General features: G+C 42.6%; 1 protein-coding gene across 6 annotated transcripts in view; it reads left to right on the forward strand.

The window, feature by feature from the left end:
- Positions 1–22,172, forward strand: part of DIP2B (DIP2 acetate--CoA ligase B (putative)) — a 193,883-nt gene that overhangs the window by 156,485 nt on the left and 15,226 nt on the right. For all 6 annotated transcript variants that reach the window (XM_072990900.2, XM_072990901.2, XM_072990903.2 and 3 more), the window contains 15 exons: positions 1,823–1,916; positions 2,370–2,489; positions 4,412–4,526; positions 6,345–6,484; positions 8,589–8,725; positions 10,752–10,832; positions 11,723–11,850; positions 13,315–13,429; positions 14,730–14,931; positions 16,126–16,235; positions 17,096–17,176; positions 17,764–17,887; positions 18,968–19,089; positions 20,892–21,003; positions 22,012–22,121. In XM_072990900.2, the coding sequence (XP_072847001.2) occupies positions 1,823–1,916; positions 2,370–2,489; positions 4,412–4,526; positions 6,345–6,484; positions 8,589–8,725; positions 10,752–10,832; positions 11,723–11,850; positions 13,315–13,429; positions 14,730–14,931; positions 16,126–16,235; positions 17,096–17,176; positions 17,764–17,887; positions 18,968–19,089; positions 20,892–21,003; positions 22,012–22,121 (1,791 nt within the window). The remainder of the gene's footprint in view (positions 1–1,822; positions 1,917–2,369; positions 2,490–4,411; positions 4,527–6,344; positions 6,485–8,588; positions 8,726–10,751; positions 10,833–11,722; positions 11,851–13,314; positions 13,430–14,729; positions 14,932–16,125; positions 16,236–17,095; positions 17,177–17,763; positions 17,888–18,967; positions 19,090–20,891; positions 21,004–22,011; positions 22,122–22,172) is intronic.

Raw genomic sequence — 22,172 nt, forward strand, 5'->3', positions numbered from 1 at the left:
ACCCCATTGCACGACGAATCCGCAGGACGGTGACTTTTTGCGATCGCTATAGTGATTCGCAAAACAGCCGTTCCTATGGGGAATTTCCGCTGAACGTCGATTAGGTCCGTGCTTCGCGAACCGTTTGTTCACAAGACGATGATTTTTCTGGCTCCGCAAAATCACTGCCCTGTGTTTTCTGGACCCATGCTTCACAGGGCAGCCATTTTAACAGCTGATCTGCGCTCAGAAAATGGCTTTCCCTATGGGCAATTTTCACTGGACGATGAGGTTATTTCCCCACTGGAACGCATTAAACGAGTTTCAATGCATTCCAACGGGGAAAGGCTTTTCACATGACGACGATTTCGCTTAACAGTGATTTTCCCGGAACAGATTGTCGTCATGCGGGGCATCACTGTATTTACAAGTCTCTCTCTCTATGGGCTTGATTTTAAAATGTCTTGGTTTTCAAAACTGCCACTAGAAAATAGGTAGGAAGTCTAACCCTCCAGGTGGTGTTCAGCTAGAGGTTCCATCATGCCTTGCTAATTCATGAAGCCAGTTGGGGCTCATGGTTGTTGGAGTTCAAAAACATCTAGAGGGCTGTAGGTTTCCACCCCTACATGAGAATATTTTGTCTTCGGTCCACACCAAGTGTGCTGCCGACTTTGGCAAGACTGCTGTAGGGCCTTGGCTCAAATGGGAGAGTGTGGTCTTTTAGATAATCCAACCCATGTTTTTAGGAGCTTGGAGGTCATAATCACTGCTTTGAAATGGGCCACTAGTGAACCTATAATAGTGAAGTAGTTGAACCATGGGAGCTACTGGATCCTTGTAATTGACTCTGCTCAATAGACTGGCTTTATGGCTGCTGAATGGATCGTGTTTCGAAACATTCTTCAAAGGTAGCCCTATGTATGGTGGTAATCCAAATAAAAGGTATATGAGAGATGTGTTACTATGGTCAGATTAGAGTTTTCAAGAAGCAACTGAAATGGGAAAGGAAAGGAGATTGTGCAAAAATGTCAAATATGGACCCAGTGTGAGCAGAGAAATCCAGTGATCAGTGAGTTGCTCTATCATTTCCTCTCCACCCTTCCTTGTGTTTTTAGAACATGACTCCTACCCGTCTACATCAATTGCAAATCCTATGTTTTGGGAAAGAATTGGTGCAAAGCATGAACCTGGAATCATCTATTCCATTCCAATTTTGTATCATTTGGAAGTATTTTGTTCTGGGTGCCTGACACCGCATTGAAAGGAACAATTAGCGAATAATGCCACCTCAACAACTACTGGAACAATTATGAAATGAACTTTTCTCAGCAAGAGCCTGGAGAGAATAAATTGTATCCAATGGGTTCATTTTTAGAGAGGATGTGTTTTAGCATCCTGATCCCTTTAGGAGCTCTTTTTTGCTTTCCTCATGAGGATTTTATTTGAATTGGTGCTAACATCTTTCCTAACGGTGCTTTTTCACATAGTATATTGGTTATGTTTTTTTGCATAGGAGGAACACACTTCTTTCTTTCTGTTTTTCTGAAACTGCACCCCCTGTCCTGAGCTTTGAACAAATGGTGGGCTTGAAGTCACAGGATATGTTTCTTTTTGAGCCAAGGAATTGTTGTCTATGCTGAAGCTTGGTGCGGGTTTCAGTGAAGAGAGAATCAGTTTTAGAAAACCTTGGTTGGCAGAGAGTGTTTGTTCAGTTAATAGGGATAAAAATAATTTATTTGGAATACATATGGAAATATTTCACTCTTTCCAGCTTTATTCTGTCTGATGCTCACTCTTCAACAAGGACTTACAAGGACTCCCCCCCCTTTTTTTTGTCTTTCAGAGCGTCATGAACAAGCTGCACACCATCAGCGTGCCGTACTCTGTAATGAAAACCTGCCCTCTTTCTTGGGTACAGAGGGTTCACACTCACAAAGGTAGAGTGGCTATTGAATGGCTGTCCTATAGTGAGCTTCCTTCGAGTTTATCTGCCCCTTTTGAAAACCTGCAGTGGATGAGTCAGACCTTAAGATCTTCCAGGTTTCTTCAAGATTCTCAGTCTGGCACTCATGCTGAGAAAGGGACCTTATTTGTCTCCTGAAGCCTGAAGTGTGCCGTGAGGCCAGGCAGTCCAGCTGTGTCTCTTCTTCAGGTGTTCCAGAGGCCTCATATTTCCTCACTTTAGATCCCTTTGGGAAACAGAGGCCCCCTCCCAGGATGCCTTGAATGTTGTAGTTAGAGAATGACAACGTATCAACACCCAGTGGTATATTCCACCCGGTTATGTCACTTGTCCTTCACAGTCCTGAAGATATCCTTCTGATATTTACTGGCTCCATCTAAGCCACTTTCTGTATGCTGACTCCTTGCTCTGTTCCTCTGATTTACAGCAAAGGTCGCTCTGGTAAAATGTCGAGATTTGCACTGGGCCATGATGGCTCACCGGGACCAAAGAGATGTCAGCTTAAGTTCCCTGCGGATGCTGATTGTAACTGATGGTGCTAACCCCTGTGAGTATCGTCTGTGTGAGCCTTGCTTTTCTGTTCTACTGCCTGCTTGTTCATCAGGACTTTTCCCTGTATTCCTTGAAACTGCATGTGCTTTTCTGCCAGTACTGCTTGAAACTGTATGTGTTTGAGTGTCTGCCTATTTGTATGTGTGAGAGATTAATACACATTCACAAGGCTGGAGAATGTATCCTCCTTGAGCTCCAGTCATGATAATGAATGATGATGATACCTTGTGCTAGGCCTTCCAGGCAGAGGCTGTGTGTACATATATGTATGTATATGTACACTATCTCTGAGATGGGCAAAGTGCAGCCTGCAGGCTTCATAGATCCCAATGCTACACCTAAACCCTGCAGGGTTTTAGGGTCAGTAACCTCTGGAATAGCTAGCCAGGTGGATCCACATAGAAGGGAATGCTCCATGAAGGGCAAGGATCAGATAAATATTTTCATTTCACAAGGAGTGCAAGTTAGTGTATTCAGATTTGTCAGGAAACAATTCAGTTATGTTTTGTTTTTACCTTGTGGGAAATGGGAATGTTCTTCCCCTGGCCATTGAAATTTGATTAACTGAGGTGGGAACGCATGTGTTTAAGGTGAACATTTTATTGTAATACTTCCATTTATGAGACTAGCTAGTTAAATAAAAACAATTTCTTGCTTTAATATATTTTGTGGCTTAATCTTTGCCATATTTTCCATTCAAGCAGTTAAATCTTGTCTTATAAGACAGTCAGGTGCCGCAACTGCTCGGCTCTAGTTTAAGTTTTGTGCAGAATTTCTGGCCTGACCCTTCCTGAGTGCTTAGAGTAGATGGTGAAACAAGAAGTCGTTACATTAAGAGATCTTAAATAATGTAAGAATAATAGAGGGAAAAGGTTGGTACGTGTGCACAGAAGACTACTTTTTAAACCCCTTCGCACACATAGTAAATAGAAATAGCAGTCACTAGTGCCGTTCAGTTTAGTGGGGACACTTTTTGTGCTTTGCCTTATTCTAAGTACTGTACTGTATAGATAACCTGAACAGTATTAACAAAATCATAGAAGAAAAGAGAGAATTATAGCATCTGGTGATTTTTCACCATAGACCACAGATGTGGTCTTGAATTCTGCTTTCATGCAATTGTCCCTGAAATAACCCAAATCTCTACTTATAAGAAAGTTATCTATGAGGAAGGAAGACAGCAGTTTTGTTGCAGGTGGGGGCAGGTGGGAGTAGACAGCCTATTAACTGCCTACAAAATGAAGGAGACTAGAACACTTAGGCACGTTTGAATTGCTCACAGGGGATGAAGCAAAGGGTCTGTATAAGAAATTAGCAGCAGCCTTCCATGAGTTGGTGCTTCTTTGAGGGTTTAATTGAGTGTCTGGCCAGATGGTGTTGGCAACGAGTAAGATCTGAACGCAATTAAGCGTTTCTGAATCAGACAGGGGTGGGAGGGTAGGGAGGCTGTATCAGGAAAATATATGTTAATACATTTAACATATATTATGATGGGGTGGGGAAACAGTGCACAGTCTTCTTCCACAAATGTTTGCATATTCACTTGAAAGGGTTCGGGATTTTGTTATAATGGCAGTTATATGTTGTGTGATTTGGCATTGCAGCTTTATTCATACACATCTGTATTGAGCTTTCTTGTATGGTTGTTGTTGTTGAGAGAGACAAGCCTCCTGTAAATGATGATGTAAAATGTCCAGGGTTTCAGAACTGCATTACAGCCTTGTAATTAAATGAAACGGTCTGGTTTTCGAGAGACACTCTATTACAGCACTTGTCTGCAGTGCACTAAATCTTTTGAAAATCTTATTACATTTAGGGCTCATATAAATTGTGGATATCAGGGCTTTCTAATCCGCCTTGGCATTTCTGTTAGCAGGCTGTAATTCACAATTTAAAATGAGAATGATTGCTTTCCAGGGTCTGTGTCCTCCTGTGATGCTTTCCTGAGTCTGTTCCAAAGCCATGGGCTTAAGCCAGAGGCAATATGTCCCTGTGCAACATCCCCTGAAGCAATGACGGTGGCAATTCGGAGGTATGACGATGGCTATTTTTCCCCTTGCTGGCTTGCTTTGTATGTTTAAGAGATGTTGCAGAATTGCAAATAATTAGAAGCTTGTTTCGTACCTGGGGATTCTGAAACCACAAGTTGTTTTTCACTACTTTGACAGCTGTTTCTCTGAATAACTGCTTGCTTCTGTTCTTACACCAAATAGAAGTAATGTGCGCACAATTAGCCTTCCCTCTGGATAATTGGACATACTGGTTTGAGAGATAATTCTGGAGATGTGACAAAAGGCTGTCCAAATTAGGACAGGGAATAAAAGACCGTTGGTGTAAACTATTTTTCATTTATAGTGAATAATAGACACTACTTCCAAAACTATTTTATTTCAATTTTGTATGCAAAATGTTTCGTTTGTTTCATGATGCGCAACAAGTAACAAATAGTGACTGATATGCTGCTGGGGATTTACACCAGTATAAGTATAATTGCATTAACTGTGGTGGCAGATTGCTGCTAATTAAGTCATTCTAGTGGCATGGTGCACATTTTAGTAAAACGTATTTGGATTATGGCTTAAACCTATCTAGAAAGTATGTCTGAACATTTTTAATACTTAAAACTCATTTGCCTATAATCAAATAAAAATCTGCTGTGTGCTCTGTGTTAGGCTTTACCCTGGAAATGGTAATACAGTGGTGCTTCGCTTAACGATTTTAATTGGTGCCAAAAAAACATCGCTATGGGAAAACATCGCTAAGCGAAACATGTTTTCCCATAGAGATGCATTGAAAACCGGATAATCCGTTCCAATGGGAACGGATTGCCATCCTTAAGCGAAAATCGCCATAGGAAACATCGCTAAGCGGAATGCGGTTCCCCAGTTGAAATGCATTGAAACCTATTCAATGCGTTTCAATGGGGGGAGGAATTACAACAAATTCAAAGAGTCAGAACAAAGTCAAATTAGTTAAACAAAGGGTTTATTAAGTGCACTTATGATTTCAAGCATTCTAAACCTTTTAAAAACATTTTTAAACATTTAAAAGACAGCCAACACGAGGCTGTCAGAACCATCGTTAAGCGAAACAGGGGGACCCAAACTGTCATCACTATGCGAAGCAAGGTCCCAAACATCGCTATGCGAAAATCGCCCATAAGAAACATCGTTAAGCAAGATCGCTCCGGAAAACTAATCGTTAAGCGATTACATCATTAAACGAAGCAATCACTAAGCGAGGCACCACTGTAACTTTAATGCCATAATCAAGAAGTAATTTTTGAGTACAACAGGGTTTCCTGTAGGTCTCTCAGTGCTGCCTTCTGTGTCCATCCAGCTTTGCACCACTTTCCTAGATCATTTCGGATCATGTTGGGTATTTTCACCTAATCGAACCTGAAATAACTCAGGATATCGATTAAAAAATCGGTGGCCGTGAGGGTTTCCTATTTGTTGGAAAAATCCAATTCCAGCTTTAGGAAACTCAGTTGTAGTGGGCACGCTACATAACTAAGAAGAAACTGGTTATCGTGGTGTTTTAATAACTCAGAAGCGTCTTCTGTATTGGGCTGAAATGTAAATGTGACAGGTGATAGACATATAAGATTCCCTTTGCGATTCCCTCTAAGCCACTACAACTGAGATCCGCTAACTGCAGCTGAGTACTGAATAGAAGCTCAGGCAATGAACCCAGATGCAGAATGAGACCCGATTTGTTTTTGCCATAGTTAATCTGTTGGCAGCTGGAAGCCCTGATCTGCAGTGCATCCTATAATCAATACTCGTAAATTCAAGCATGCAGTCTGCTAGCCCCTCCTATAGACCATAAATCTACATTTTATTTCCAGGCCAGGAATCCCTGGGGCCCCTTTGCCTGGAAGAGCTATCTTATCAATGAATGGCTTGAGTTATGGTGTCATCCGTGTGAACACAGAAGATAAGAACTCTGCTCTCACTGTACAGGATGTTGGTCACGTCATGCCAGGTGGTGAGTGTTGTGGGGATTGGAAAGGAGGGCAGACTCTTTCTATGAGACTTTTTGAAAGTATCCCATTCCTAGTTCTGTTCAGAGATCATCTCCATTTGATTCCTGGCCTCTTTAACTATTTCTATTCCAGTGAGTCGTTATGAGAACTGTTGGTTACTTTTTTAAAAAGTGGGTACCTGAATTTGCCTCCCCTTCCTCCTTTTCCCTCCCTGTTCATTTTACATTTACATTACAAATTTGTGAGATGGGGCTGTTCTTTTACTACTCATAGATGAGCTTTTCTGTGATACTTTTTAGTGAAAGAGAAGAGCAAACGTGTTTTAAATAAACTAGTAAACTGGAACACAGGGGGCATGATCCTTCCATGAAGACTGCTTTGCTTCTTCAATCATCCTGGCTCTCCCATAATCCATCACTATGCCCTGTGCGCCACAAATACAGTGGGGTCTTGACTTGAGAACTTAATCCGTATTGGAAGGCGGTTCTCAAATCATAAAGTCTGTAGGTCAAGTCTCCATTGACCTACAGTGCATCGAAAACCGATTAATCCTGTAACAGGCCGTTTTTGTTCCATTTTGGTTTCTTTCTGGTCTGTAAGTCAATTCTCAGGCTGCAAGTCAAACCTAAATTTTGCGGCCAGAGAAGTCTGTAACTCAAAAAGTCTGTAAGTCAAGCCGTCTGTAAATCAAGGGTCCACTGTAGACCTCTTCATCCATTGGTTGGTTATTCAAATCATTTGAGTTTCAGCGTTGGCCCCAATCCTCTTGCCTTATTACATGGTATATTCTTTATCTAAGGCTGTCTAGTCCCCCCAGTCCTTATCCCAAGTTGAGAAGTAAGCTTGCAGCTGGCCAAAAGGTTTCCAGCCAGCGGGTGGGTGGGGAAACCCAGTCAAAATGTGATTTGACCTTCAAAAGAACAAACTGTTAAGAAAATGTATAATCATATGTTGGAAATTAAGATGCAAGATGAAATGGTTAAGGAATGTATGATTAAGTGGGCACAAAATATAGGGCATAACATTGATATTGATCAATGGCTGAAAATATGGCAAAATAATATAAAGCTTACAAGATCGGTGAACTTTAAAGAGAATATATATAAGATGTTTTATAGATGGCACATGACCCCAGAAAAATTGTCAAAGATGTATACAGATATATCAAATAAGTGTTGGAAATGTGAATCACAAGTGGGAAGCTATTATCATATGTGGTGGTCATGTGGAGTAGCGAAACAATATTGGGAAAGAGTGCATGTAATGTTGGAACAAATATTGCTCTGTAAAGTGCCATTAACCCCAGAACTGTTTTTATTGAGTATGATACCTGAAAATATAGATAAGTCAAAGAATTATATAGTTATATACATAGTTACGGCAGCTAGAATTTTATATGCTAAAAATTGGAAAAGATCAACGGTACCGAAACAAGAAGATCTTATTGAAAAGATACAGGAAATAGCCGAAATGGACATTTTTTCAGAAGTCATGAAGGACTATCCCTTGCAAAAGGCAACAGAAAGATGGGATCTATTTAACAAGTGGACAGAATCAACAGGCAGCTTGTGAACAGTACATATTGAAAGGAGAACTGAATCTAGAAGGCAGAAAAGAGTAAATAGAATAATTTAAAATCTTGATATGGCAATAGGTACAGAATGGATGAAAGTATGTTATTGTCTCCCCTCTTCCTCATCAATCCCAATTCCCTTTTCCTTTCTGTTATCCCTTATAAAAAATAAAAAGTACAAAAAAAATGTGATTTGACCGAGTTAGTAGCTTTTACTGGATCTGCATTCTGAAAATACCAGTACACAACTGGAAGGAGGGAAAGGAATTAGGCAGGCAGGCTGACTGGGCATTACCCACAATAGTTATGTTTGTGCTGAATCATGAATTCAAGAAAATGTATCACTTTAAATGGTGAGTAGAACTGTGGCTGCTCTCACTAAGCCTAGCAGGCAGTGCTGAAGAACAGGGTAAAGAATCGTGCTGTCAAAGCCCTCCGAGTGTGTTCAGATCCTTAGCTTAGTGTTGCTCTGTTTCTTCTGTTCCAAAATGTTCTGTACATTCAGCAAAAGAGTTGATTGTGATTTGTTCTAGGAATGATGTGCATTGTGAAGCCAGATGGCCCTCCTCAACTCTGCAAGACGGATGAGATTGGTGAAATCTGTGTGAGCTCCAGAACAGGAGGGATGATGTATTATGGGCTGACTGGAGTAACTAAAAACACATTTGAGGTATGGTATTGTTTTTCATTTTCAAATGAATTATGCCCTATTTTATCCAATCCAATTAGCAGAGTATTCATGTTGGGAATTTTCATATTAGGGTTGGTTGGCAGGCAGGGAAAAGGAGACCTTTTCCTATTTTTTTTTTTTAATAATAAGAGGAAGAGGAGGAAGAAGAATAAGAATTAATATTTCATGTTGAAACTTCCATAGCACTTTGTAGGCATTTTTAGAAATCCTTACAGCAACTGTGTTAGGTAGATCAGCAGTAGAGATGGAGATATTTGTATTTGCACAGCTGGATGTAATGGGGGCCCACTCATGTGTCCACTGCAGGCTCCGCTCTCCCTTCCAGTCACTCTGGAGTTCCTGGTTGACTAGTCACTCCTGGCAGAAGGAGGGAAGACGAGTCTCCCTGCCAGGCTGATGAGTGGATAACTGATTGCAAGCTCTGGAGCGATTGGAAGGGAGAGCAGGAGCCTCTCATGCTGGTGGATGCGTGAGTGGACGGTCTGATCCCGGGGGGGGGACTGGACCCTCATTACATCCAGCTGTGCGAGAGTATTCATATACAAATACCCCCATCCTCTAATCAGCAATATTATTCCCCTTTTGCTGATTTCTAGGTGAAGGCAGTGCTGACTTGATGGGAGAGAAAGTGGTCTTTCAAAGTCCTCTGTGAGGTTTATGGCTGAATTCAGATTTCAAAGGGACAGATCCCACTCATTTAGCTTAGGACAGTGATGGGGAACACAGACTCCTTCCGTTGTTTGCTGGCCTCCAGCTCCCATCCGCGCTAGCAAGCACAACCCGTGGTCTGTGGTGATGGGGTTGTAGTCCAGGAATTCTGGAGGGCAAAGATCATTGCTCTTGGTATGTGCTATGAGTAGCTGCTCCAAACCAGCTTAATCCAGCACTTGTCTGAGAATTTATTAGGAAGGGGAGAGGCAAGAAGTCTTGGAAATCTCACATTTAGCAATATCTTCTTTCCCTTAGTTTGCTGAAAGTTGGATTATCTAAAGGCTAAGGATCCATTTTCAGGTGTCATAATACAAAATTAGAACTGGGCATTGTGGATACCTGATTTAAGTTAGCATTATTAATTATTCCTTTGTGGGATATGAACTTTAGGATTTTTATAGACTTAGGAAGACTGTATTCACTGTAGTTTTAATAATCACATTGAGACCAAAGCTTTCTAAGCAGCTAGTTTGATAGATGTAAAGTGAAAAGCTTACATGTGGAAGGAAACAGAAAAGCAATTCTAGCTCTTGATCCATACACCTGTTCACCTGACACTTGTCCGTGCATAAGGGATATGCATAGTTCTTAAAATTTTCTGATTGCTGTGTGTCAAATGGTACTGCTACCTTAATCCTATTGTCCAGCATCATGGGAATCTCACTAACCACTTGTTAAGAACAGCAGATATCTACTTCACATATTGGCTGAGCAGTCTAGGAATCCATTGGGTGCTTTAAAGACCAGGGACCAGAGTAGAATGGTGATTGTTTCCCAGCAAAGCCTGCACATAGAGAACCTATTGCTGCCCATGTACAGAAAAGCATGCAGTCCTGTCAACGGTGTCCTCTATTGCCTACTCCACTGACTGTGCTGAAATTCTTCCCTTCTCTTCCCTTGTGCACAGCCAGGCTTTACTTGTAACTATGCATCTGGGGAATGCAAGTTTATTTTTAATGCTTAGCAAAAATTGCTGCAGCAGAGGGGAGAAGAGGTTGGAACACTTTAATGAGGGTGAATTCTCAAAGTAGCTTTTCATAAAGATTTCACCAGCAGATCACACCGTTGTATGAAGTCAGTTAATAAAACTGTCTTGGCAGCTGTCATTGAGTGAACGGCATTTTGCTCGCTTGCCCTTTTCATGCTTTTGTTCATTCCCAATTAATGAAAAGAACGGATCCCATCCCTGGACTACTTTCAAGAGTCCTTTTGACTCTTGCCTTCTTGCCCGGCTTGCTGGGTGAAAAATGCATTGCCCCTTCCGTCCCTGATGGCCTGCCTTTTCTTGTTTCAGGTCATCCCCGTGAATGCAGCTGGCTCTTCTGTGGGTGACGTCCCTTTTGTACGCTCTGGACTGCTGGGTTTTGTGGGACCTGTAAGTTCCGTTGCACTCCTTACATATTATTGTACATCGACGGGATACACACAAGTACCCTGGCCTGTGAACAAAATGTGTTTCAAAACAAAACACAAACCTTCTAAATTTCCCTGGCCAGATTCTTCTTGGTAATTTGTGCATGGAGAAGTTAAATGTCTAACGCGCCACAATGAGTTCAACTAACTAACGAGGTGCTACTTGTGTTACTAGGTGTGTGGTCACTTGTGCAACCGGTGCCTGCCCACTAATGCAATGAGTACCTCCAAGGAGCTCAGTGACAGATGACTTCAATAAGTTAACTTTCACATGCATAAATCACCAGTAGAATTCTGGTTTCTAGTATTTTTTTCCGTACAAGTATATATTATTTTATAAACATAAGAGCATGTTTTAAAGGAGGCAAACTTCAATCCTATGCAATAAATGCTTAGCTTGCTGGATAGCTCAGTGAGTCCATGAAGAAAGAGCCAGCCTGTGTGTGCCTTGGGCAAGCTGCGTAGTCCAAGAGGGAGGGCCTGGTAAATGGCTTCTGAGTACTCTCTTGTCTGGAAAACCCTGGAAAGGTTTGCCATAAGTCAAAATGAATCATTTACTTGGATTTACTCTGGATGGGATTAATAGTTGGTGTTAGCTATCCATCTGTCTGCCTGTCTCTTTATCTGTATCCATGAACACATATACATACCTGCTCCCCTGTTTGCTCTCGGAACCAAACTCTCTGGTGTCCTCCATTTAGCTCTGGGACAGACCAGCTAATAGTGGGAGAGGGCAGACAATGGGGACCTTAACAGAAAAGCAGAGGAGAAGCAATAGATGTATATTCAGTAGAGAGAATTGTGTTGTTTGCTGATGCCCCCCCCCCTTTATTTTATTTTTTTGCCTTACAGGGCAGCCTGGTTTTTGTTGTTGGAAAAATAGACGGGATGCTTATTGTTAGTGGACGCAGACATAATGCTGATGACATCGTGGCCACTGGACTAGCAGTTGAATCCATTAAGACGGTTTACAGAGGAAGGTTTGTCTGTGTCTCGATAGTAGCAAAAGACTTCACTGGATTATCCTGCTGATCAGTGTTTTTTGAAGGATGATGTTGTTCTAGTGCTCTTTGGGATATGAGTTTGCTGTGTCTTGAATTCTTCTCAGGAATAACAAGAAAGGGCCATGCCTTTTTATTGAATTCAGGAGAATCTTGAATGAATTAGCAGATGGTCCACCGAGATGCAAATAGACAAGTTGCAATGAATTCTGCACCAAAAATATTCGTGCCACAAAGGGTAGGCCCTTTTTTGTCCCTTCAAACAGAAGGCGTAAGTAAAATTTCAAACATAGTTTATCCAAGGCTGTATACAAAGATAGCTTAGCAGACACAGAGCATTCTTGCTGTGAATTGCACCCTTTTCGTCCAAATGAGATGCTGTTTTATAAGGATAAAATATGCTAACAAGAAAGGTTATGAAAGTCTGTGAGATGCTTGCTATTAGTCCCTATCTTGCAGCCAGGTTCATCTTCCTACTGTAAAAACTGGATCACACTGCATGGAAGAAAAGCAAACTTCATCCCAAGAGTGCTTGAATGTGTGGTGTATTCATTCCCAGTCATCTCTGTCAATCCCTTTCACACTTTGCTGAATTCCTACAGCTCTAAGAGATGAAACAGTTCCGCTTTTGCTTTTCCCATTCAAAACAAAACAAAGCAAAAAACTATACATTCTTTGTAGCTTTTTCCTGGACCATCCTTTAATCTCTTCTTTCTTGTATTGTCTAATTTCACTGCATCCCTCATAAAGAATGGATTCATCAGCCTCCTTCTGGTCCTTCTCAGTTTCATATGTATGCAGTTATAAGACTGTTTGGTCTAGTTGCAACACCTATTAAAAAATTAAAATGCAAACAGGTGCTGCAATTTTGTATGCAGTGTTATATAGCACTGTGTCTGTAACAAGCATTTACAGTATTTTTGCGTTCAGTTGTATGTCTACAAAGATTGTGTTTTTGTATGTCATTTCTGAGTTGCGAATGGTGTTGCTGAATTTGGAGAAATAAGTACAGCTGTTCTTCTGAGCCACATATATTAGTCTAGGAAGTCCAAATTAGGCTGGGTTTGCTTTGAAATGTTGACCAAATGAGATGCTCTTCCAGTCCCACTCCTTGCAACTGCAGTTGCAAGCCCTGCTTTTGCATCTTATAGGGCATTCATAGTGTCGTTTCTGTGTCCTAACTGGGGCAGTTTTCATCTGAAGACCTGCCTGATTCCCAGTGGAGGGAGTGGTACAGGGATCACTGTCAGATGTTGGGAGTCTCTGGAGTATGGAGTTAGTGGCCACCTGAAACAGGGACCTTCACATTTAGGGGCTGAGCTCTTTCAGCCAACACATACGTTTCCTGGCGGAGTTTCTGCTGTTGCCTTTTTGTGGATGCTTGTTGCATGCTTTGGGCTGCTGTTGTGCCCAATCTAAAGCTTGCCTTGATTTCTCTCTCAGGATTGCAGTGTTCTCTGTGACGGTCTTCTACGATGAAAGGATTGTGGTAGTGGCTGAGCAGCGCCCTGATGCTTCTGAAGAGGATAGTTTCCAGTGGATGAGTCGGGTGCTACAGGTTGGGACTCACAGCATATACTTCCTTCCTCAGTGGTCTGGCAGTCATTTAGAAATGGAAGCCGCTACTGTTGGCTCAGAATGTCCTTAAACCTAGGAGACTTGGCCTGTGACATGGCTGGGCTGTCTTGACCAGCCTGAGGCAAAACGTACATCATGCAAAGACAACCAGCTTCTCTCTTTCAGGTGGCTCTGCATGACTTTAAATCAAACAGGGATTTAGAAGTCAGATACCTCCATGAAACAGCCTCTTTTCTCTTATAATTAAGCCCTGAAATCTAGCGCCACCAGCAAAGAGTGTTCTGCATAAATATGTATGATGGTACCTTCTAAAATCTAAGTGGGACTTGGTAACATGCAGAATATCTCCATGTCTTACAACTTAAAGACATTTTTGAGAGTAGAATTGGTGGGCACACATGTTTCCATGCACGGTCACTGTTTGGCAGGGGCAGATCACCCAAACCAAGCCCTTGGCTAACTAAAGGTCCACTGAAGCTTTCCAGATTTTTACATAACACAGTAATTTCATTTATATTTACTCAGACGTTGGTTCTACTGATAAAAGAGCTTATTCCTGATATGCACAGGATTGCAGCCTTAGTAGTTTTTGTGGCTGAAGAGTCTTTTAAAATTGTAAGAACAAAGCAAGGAGCCATATGAAGGAGGCCATTGTGTGTTTTGTTAGTGGTATTTTGTGAACATCTGTATGTCAGGTTTTCTCCCAGGGCCAGTTTTAAAATTTCTCACATGCCCTGGTACATTTTCAGAATAAGGAAACAATTCCACTACACAATAATTGTGCAGTGCTGCTGCACAAGAATGGTGTACGTTTTTACTGAACTGATGAAACCTCTTTCAGTGCATTTGGGAATGCATTGCTAATACGGTCCCTTGCACCTAGCCTAAGCACCATCACCGCGCCCCCCCCCCTTTGTTTTCCTGAGGTTAAGGGTGAGAAGCCCTCCTGTGCAAATGAGACTTCATTGATCCCTGGTGTTTTTACTGAACTGGCTGTTCTTCTCATACCTTGTCTGCCAAGCACTGGCAACTACTCAACTTGTGTTATGGTAGCCCCACCTGCATCCATGGGTTCAGTATCTGCTGATTCACTTATCTGCTGGCTAAAAATACTAAATTAACCCTGCCCCCCCCCCAAATACCAATTTATGGTTTTCCAGGGTGTATTTACCAGAACTGGCCACTAGAGCCAAGAGACCATGCAATGCATAGTGTTCGATACTTCCTCGTTGTTCAGCATCGTTCAGCTGTCATGTCATCTCTTGTTTTCTTGTTCTTAGGCAATCGACAGCATTCATCAGGTGGGAGTATATTGCCTCGCTCTTGTTCCAGCCAATACTTTGCCAAAGACACCTCTGGGAGGGATCCATATATCTCAGACCAAACAATATTTCCTAGAGGGGTCGCTGCACCCGTGCAACATTCTCATGTGCCCACACACATGTGTAACCAATTTGCCAAAACCCAGGCAAAAACAACCAGGTAATTGCATAAGAAACCATAGAAGAACAATAAACCTTGTAAAGTGCAAGCGCGGGTGCGCGCACACACACGCACAAATATGAATTGAGAGTTTACTCTTGTAGTTGGTGGAAAATCTATTACTGAAATTATTCATCAGATGTTGCCTTATAAGATCTTTCCAAGTAGTTTTCTTGAAATAACAAAGTTTATTTGGGATAAAAAGAAATGGCATTGAACTATTGTGGGGGGGGGGAAGTCCCTCAATAAATCTGAAATAATTTCTTTTAATGAGATACAGTTTTAAAACTTGCAGTACTTAGCCCCTGCTTATTTTACTGCCATCTGTTTATCGGTAATCACTATATTTGGGACAGTATCCTTGGGGTTATAAGAAAAATCAGATTTCCTCTTCTGGAGAAGCAGGCAGGGCGCCAGCCTTGGAAAGGGGAACCCAATGTGATGCCTCTGCTCCTTTCAAAATATGATTGGAACTCACCCCCTCTGTGCTCCATCATAGGAGAAAAGGAAAGGGTGGTGTGGTGGTAATGAGCTTTCTTCCTTTAGCTTGCAAAGGAAGGGAAATAGTTTAAAATAACAATAGCAGGGCTCAGCCCTGTGAATTCTCCATATCTGGCACTCTTGTTTTCTGTAACTGCTGGCTTCCCTCCCAAAAAAGTATTCTGATCTCCTCCCCTTTGTTCCAGTCCCTGATAAGGACTGGCTGTGCACATAAGCTTTCTTAATTCCTGCTCAAAAAATATCCCTGGAGTACGTTATTTAAAACAACCCCCTGGCAGATATCCCTTGATAACAGGCTGATTTTTCCCCCTTTCATGGACAGCATTCTCTTAACGAGTCCACACACCCCCTTGCATTGAGCAGCAGGTTGGACTCGATGGCCTTACAGGCCCCCTTCCAAATTCATGACTCTATGATTTAACCACTCAGCTTCGCTGCTCAAGGTTTCCCAAATGCTGTCTTATAAAACCTGCTTCCTGCAGCATTGACTTGTTCTTTCTGTCAGTTTCTTAGCCTTGGTCTCGGAAAGGCTTTCAGTCAAATGGGTTCTCGTGCCTTCAGAACATGCTGTCAGAATTCCCTTGCCCTCCTCAGGAGTCCCGTGCTTGGCCCCGTTCCTTTTCCCTCTTAACTCTGGGCTGTGCGAGGTCTTCTCCTTCACCTTGCGCTTGCCCCTTGGTGTCCTCTCAACAGGCGTCGGTCCTGCCTCTGTGATGGTGGGAAACCTGGTGGCAGGGAAGCGGATCGCACAAGCCTCCGGGAGGGACCTTGGACAGATAGAAGAGAATGACCTGGTGAGAAAGGTGAGTGTCTGGGGCACGTTGCCCAAGCTTGGCACTTTTGCCCCTCAGCCCCGCTGAGGGCAAGACCGCTCCGGCTCTCCTGGTCCTCCCCTCACAATGGAGCAGGACCAGGGATTCCTTTTCTCCTTTCACGGATGGCATTCTCTTAGAGGAGCAGGTAGGCCCTCGTGGGAGTCCCATGCTTGCCATGGGCAGAGCTGAAGCCCGTGGCAGATGGGGCCAGACCCCAAAGTGGGCAAGATATTCCTGTTATACACACTCTTTTCCCACCTCCCTCCCTCCCTGCCTGCCTAATGAGGCCATTCTGGCAAGAAGAAATCTTTCCTTCCTCTGTGTTCTGATCCGATCGCTTTCCAAGGGCTTTAGAATTAGGCAGAGGACTGCATGTCTCCAGGGCCTACAGTAGTGAGAAACCTCTGTTTCCAGAGAGATGTGTATAATCATGAGGAGATTATTAGGGTCATAGGTAGTCCAGGAAAAGTGCAGTCCGGGCACTTGAACTCAGTTCTCTTGCAAACCCTGTTTCCTTGCTTCTTTGCATTTTACATTGCACTGAACAAAGGGGGGGGGGTTTGGGCATCGTCCCAGTTCCTGTGCACACCCTTCCGCTCCCTTAAGCTCCTTAAATCAGGATTCCTGCCTTTTCTGTTTCTTGCAAGCACTTACGAGACTGTCAATAAATGAGGATCTGAGGGAGCTGTAGGGTCTGTTGGCCATCTCATGCCTGCCTGCCTGTTGCTTCCTTGTTATGCTTGCTCTCCTTCAAATAAGCCTGGGCTGATTTCCTGGAAATGTCCTTTGTCTCTGTCTTGGTCCTGCAGTATCACAAGGGCGCTACTTATTGCTTCTTCTCTTTGCAGCATCAGTTCCTGTCCGAGGTGCTTCAGTGGAGAGCCCAAGCCACTCCCGAACACATGCTTTTCCTCCTGCTCAATGCTAAGGTACAGATGGGGCCTTGTTGTCTTCCAAGTGTATCTTGTGTTCCCAAGGGTATAGGAACACAGGTAAAGTTACCATCCACATCCGTATACAATTGCAGGGATATGTATCAGTTCAGTACGGCTTTAGAATCCTTCCTTGGACTGCACTCAACAGCCAAGTGTGCCCGGTGGATTTGTGTTGCTTCCACTTTCAAGAGGCAGAGAGAGACCAAGCTGAGAGAACATGCTTTGTCCATGTTTGGCTGCCTTGAGTGGCTGAGCAGGGCTTGGAATTGGCAGTTGGTGGCCACCAGTATCCAGCTTGGCACACTGGCTCATTCCCATTTCAGCTCCGATGGCTTCCCATCCCCTTTCACACATAACAGTCACCTCGCAGCATACCTGGCCAAACGATGGCGCTGTGTTAACAGAAGCACAGCTCCCCCCCCTTCCCAAAGAGGGTCCTTGCACAGGACAGTTTGAGTGAGCCGAGACAGGAAGCAAGCGAGACTTCAGGAAGGCCTCAGCGTTTGCCCAAGTTTTTCCAGAGTGTTCCTTTGAGACACCACAGATTTGTTGAGCAGGCGTTTCTTTTCTGTCTCTTCAAGGGGGCCCCCGTTTGTACAGCCACCTGCCTGCAGCTGCACAAGCGAGCCGAACGAATCGCATCGATTCTATATGAAAAGGGACACCTCAATGCTGGTGATAATGTGGTGCTGCTCTATCCTCCTGGTAAGAATTGTAGGGGGTGCGGGGGTGGTGGTGGGGAAGAATGGTGGGGGAACGTTGAGAGCCTTCCTTGTCCCTTGGACTGTAGTAGGGATATACAATGCAGAACACTGATATAATAATAACAATCCAAATTGTAGAGCTGGAAGGGGCCCTGCCAAGGAAGCACAGCGGGGAATCGAACTCCCAACCTCTGGCTTTGCTGCCAGAGACCTAGACCACTGAGCTATCCAATATGTCAGACTCACATTCAAGGGAGATTGTGTTATAAGCTGCCACTGGATGGCGACAGAGAGGCAGAGGCGGTTTATTCATCTACCACTGCACTGAGGCACGTCAAAGCTTTCTCACCACAAGGAAAAAACAAACTCTTGTTTCATTTTCCTCAATTTGTAATTGAAACTTTAAAGTGCTGAAACTTAGAAGTATGGTCATAATACAGTATAAGGGTTATATTGGAAGACCTTTGATCCTGTTTATCATTATCTCTTGGTGTAATAGGCAGTGTCAAAGTATATTATTCATTATTCTTATGATCACCATCTGCTGGAGTGATAGGCAACTGCATGGTGTATTTGACACTACTTTGATGCTTTCTTTGTATTTTGGGGTAATAAAAAATAAGCAAAAAGCAAAATATCATCATACATGTATTATGTAATCCCATAGAATTTTCCTCTCTTGTATGTTCTTTGCCATTTAAGGCTCAAGAATTTTAAAAAATTTTTGCCCGGGGGAAGCTTCTCACTCACTAGATGGCGTGCTCTTCCTTCCAAGGTTATCAGTGTGTGTGTGGGGGGGTCTTAAAAATACCTATGGCAGAGAGAGTTTGTCCTTGTGGTGATGGTAGGGCAGCATCAACTACACACGTCATGTTACACTGCTGATTCTGTCGCGAACTGTGTACTAATCTCATTCTTCCTTTGCTGAACCTTTTTTTTGGGGGGGGGGCTGTCCTGAAAGTGAGAGTGTTTCTCAAGATTTGCGCCTCTCTTGGGGCATTTACAGCAAAGGAAGGAGGCTGATGGGGGCAAAGGAGGCTCACGGCTGTTTCTCTGCTTTTTTGCCCTTGTCTCCGTGCAGGCATTGAACTCATTGCAGCCTTTTATGGCTGCCTGTATGCCGGCTGCATCCCTGTGACCGTCCGGCCTCCGCACGCTCAGAATCTCACGGCCACTTTGCCCACCGTGCGGATGATTGTAGACGTGAGTAGCAAAGAACCTCAGAGCGGCTGGGTCACGTCTTGATCAGTAAAGGAGGCATTGATTTGTTGGGTCACTGTTATGTACGTAGCTGCTGTTCTTTGAATATCAGCTGGTAGGGAGGAGCGCGGACATGTTGTGGCACACTGCTTTCAGTAATGTTTATTTAATTCATTTTTTATTTGTTTAAGATATTTTTACCCCGCCTTTCTCCTTAAAAAGGACCCAAAGTAGCTTACATCATTGAAAGACAATATTTGAAGTTGAAAATAATGAGTATACCATGGTGGTTTATCTCATTAAAAGACAACATTTAAAGCTCAGGACAATGACCATAAAAAGTCAGCTTACATCATTAAAAGAAAATATTAAAGCTAAAAACAATAAATGTACAAATATTAAAAAGGAACAATTACCACTCAGAGAAATAGTAAACACAAATAGTTTTAAAAACCCAAAGTAGTAATGCATTACAATCCATCTAATTTAGTTGTTAGTGAAACATAGTTACTTCACTAACACTGAAACAGTGTAAAAACATCCTGTTGCTGGCTTACAGCTCATAAAACATTAAATGTGTGAAAGCATTTACTCTTCCGCTTTCCATGTCAGGATGTGGGCTCACTTTTTTTCATAATGACATCACAGCAGCGACTTGCAAACTTTTCCCACTGTCCTTCAGTCACAAATGGAACAAAGAATTAATTACATTCTAGTTGGATATGAACCAAAACCAACATTGTGTGTTTAATAAGACTGAATGTGGTGGTTTCATACATCAGTAGTTGGAAAATAGGTATGACCTTGCAGTTGTCGCACTGTCTTGCATGTATTTTATGATGTTGAATTTACTGGATGCTTTCCTGATTGTTTGCTTTTTAATCTCTGTGAATAGACTAGGTAGCTTATTTGATATTAGGTGACAAAATGTGAGCTAGGATACAAAATATCACACATTCTTTTCACTGGGAAGCTCTCCCTATGAGAGATGTCTCCATTCTCTCTAAGTAATAAGGTGTTGTTTTTACACAAAACGTATCAGTTTACAATGACTTCAGTCCACAGTTATGAATAAAGGAAAGATAACTGTGTACCCTAAAATTAGTCGTCATACAAATTTTCACCATCTCAGAACTAAAGTCTTAGTTACTATAGATGGAGAGTTCACACACATCAATGAACACAAGTCTGTTTTTATGCACACATATTTTGGTCTTTGTACAATTGCAGGCTAAGTAGATGGAGCGTGGCCTGAGATACTGTCAGACCCTCCATCCAGTATACGAGTCATAAAATACGAGGCATCAGATATATGATTAAGAGTGTGAAATCTGGGATATGGAATTCCAATTTGCACAAGTCCCACCCAGTAAGGTCACTTCATGAACTTACTGGGGAAGAATTAGTTGAACTGCAGTCTGTCAGCATTGCCTCCCTTGACTCCTTCTCTAATATGTAGCAATTGAGTGATGGGGCAGAATTGTGTTAAAGAAGACTGAAATCATGTTTATGAAATACTTTACACTCTCTCATATATATGTATTACCAAGTTTACACTTGGTATTAGCGAAGGAGACAAGGGAGGCAATGCTGACAGACTGCAGTTCAACACACACACACACACACACACACACACACACACACACACACACACACACGTATATATGCTCTGATACACACACACACACACACACACACAGCCATCAAATATAGCCATTTTTAAAAGTTCTTGAGCTCTGTCTCATATTAGCTGTTTCTTTCTTCTTTGCACCCTAACAACAGTTATTTATTTGGATGCCTTTTAGGTCAGCAAAGCTGCCTGTATTCTCACAAGTCAGATCTTGATGAGACTGCTGAGATCTAGAGAGGCGGCAACTGCTGTTGATGTGAAAACCTGGCCCACCATCATTGACACAGGTAACAGAGCCTAATGGACCTTCTAAAAACCAGCCTTTTTTGGCCATGGCCATAAACGCCATAGGAAAGAAATACAGGCTGAATTAGGATTGTATAAGCCACATAACAAAACTTACAAGGTGGGGTGTGAACAATTGTTTCCCGTATGTGGCCCCCTTGATATGTACCAGGGCCTCCCAGGTGGTCATATGGCCCCATGTAGAGATTAGCTGATAAACCACTGCCAGGATCTTCCAGACAGCTGTGAATCACCTGTTCAGGTTAGGCTGACTCCTGTTGTTTAAATTAAGCCAAACCATAACTTTCGGTCCATTCTTTCCTGCTGAACAAAGTGTCCCCTCCTTGATCCTCCAGGGGGAGGGGCCCATGGCATCCACCCCCCAAAATCATGGTGGGGACAGTTTGTTTATCAGGGAGGAACAGACTGAACATTACAGTTTCGCTTACACTAAGGAACAGGATTTCAACCATAGTCATAGTCAATTTCTCATTAAGACCATAATAAAATTGGTGGGTGTCAGTGGACAATAATGAAAACATTTTTGAATTCACCAAGACTGAGTGAGAATCTTCAAAAGAAACATCCAAATGTTTGTCACATACTAGCAAGTTCCTGAGATGATGATGGCAGGACTTGGTTGCTTGCCAGTATTTCCATGCTATGTGTTGCACGAACGTCTGCTTACATAAAATGAATAGAACAAGTCATGAAACAAGATGAGTCTTTGAGTCCTCACTTTGCTGTTATGCCATATCTGCAATATGTGCACCCTCATGAGCCCATTGTGAATAATCTTAAAAGTGAGCAGACCGGGTGCCCAGGTAGATGTGGGCTTTCCCTTCATCTCTTAGGCAGAGTGTTCTTGTTGCTTTGTTTGAAAAGATGTAGTCAGCCCCCAGCTGTAATTTATCTTTGAAAATGCATTGCAGTTGCTCCCAACATCTAGTCCTCCTTCACTCCCCATTCACGAAATATTATGAACAATTTTCTTTTTTTACTTGCTCCAGATGACTTGCCCCGGAAGCGGCTACCTCAGGTCTACAAACCACCAACTCCAGAAATGTTAGCATACCTGGATTTTAGTGTTTCCACAACAGGGATGCTTACAGGAGTAAAGGTAATACAGCTTTTCCCCAGTCAATATCTGTGTACCTCTGCTGTCGACTTA

The sequence above is a fragment of the Pogona vitticeps genome, chromosome 2 (genome assembly GCF_051106095.1).
Source record: "Pogona vitticeps strain Pit_001003342236 chromosome 2, PviZW2.1, whole genome shotgun sequence".
Taxonomy (NCBI): domain Eukaryota; kingdom Metazoa; phylum Chordata; class Lepidosauria; order Squamata; family Agamidae; genus Pogona; species Pogona vitticeps.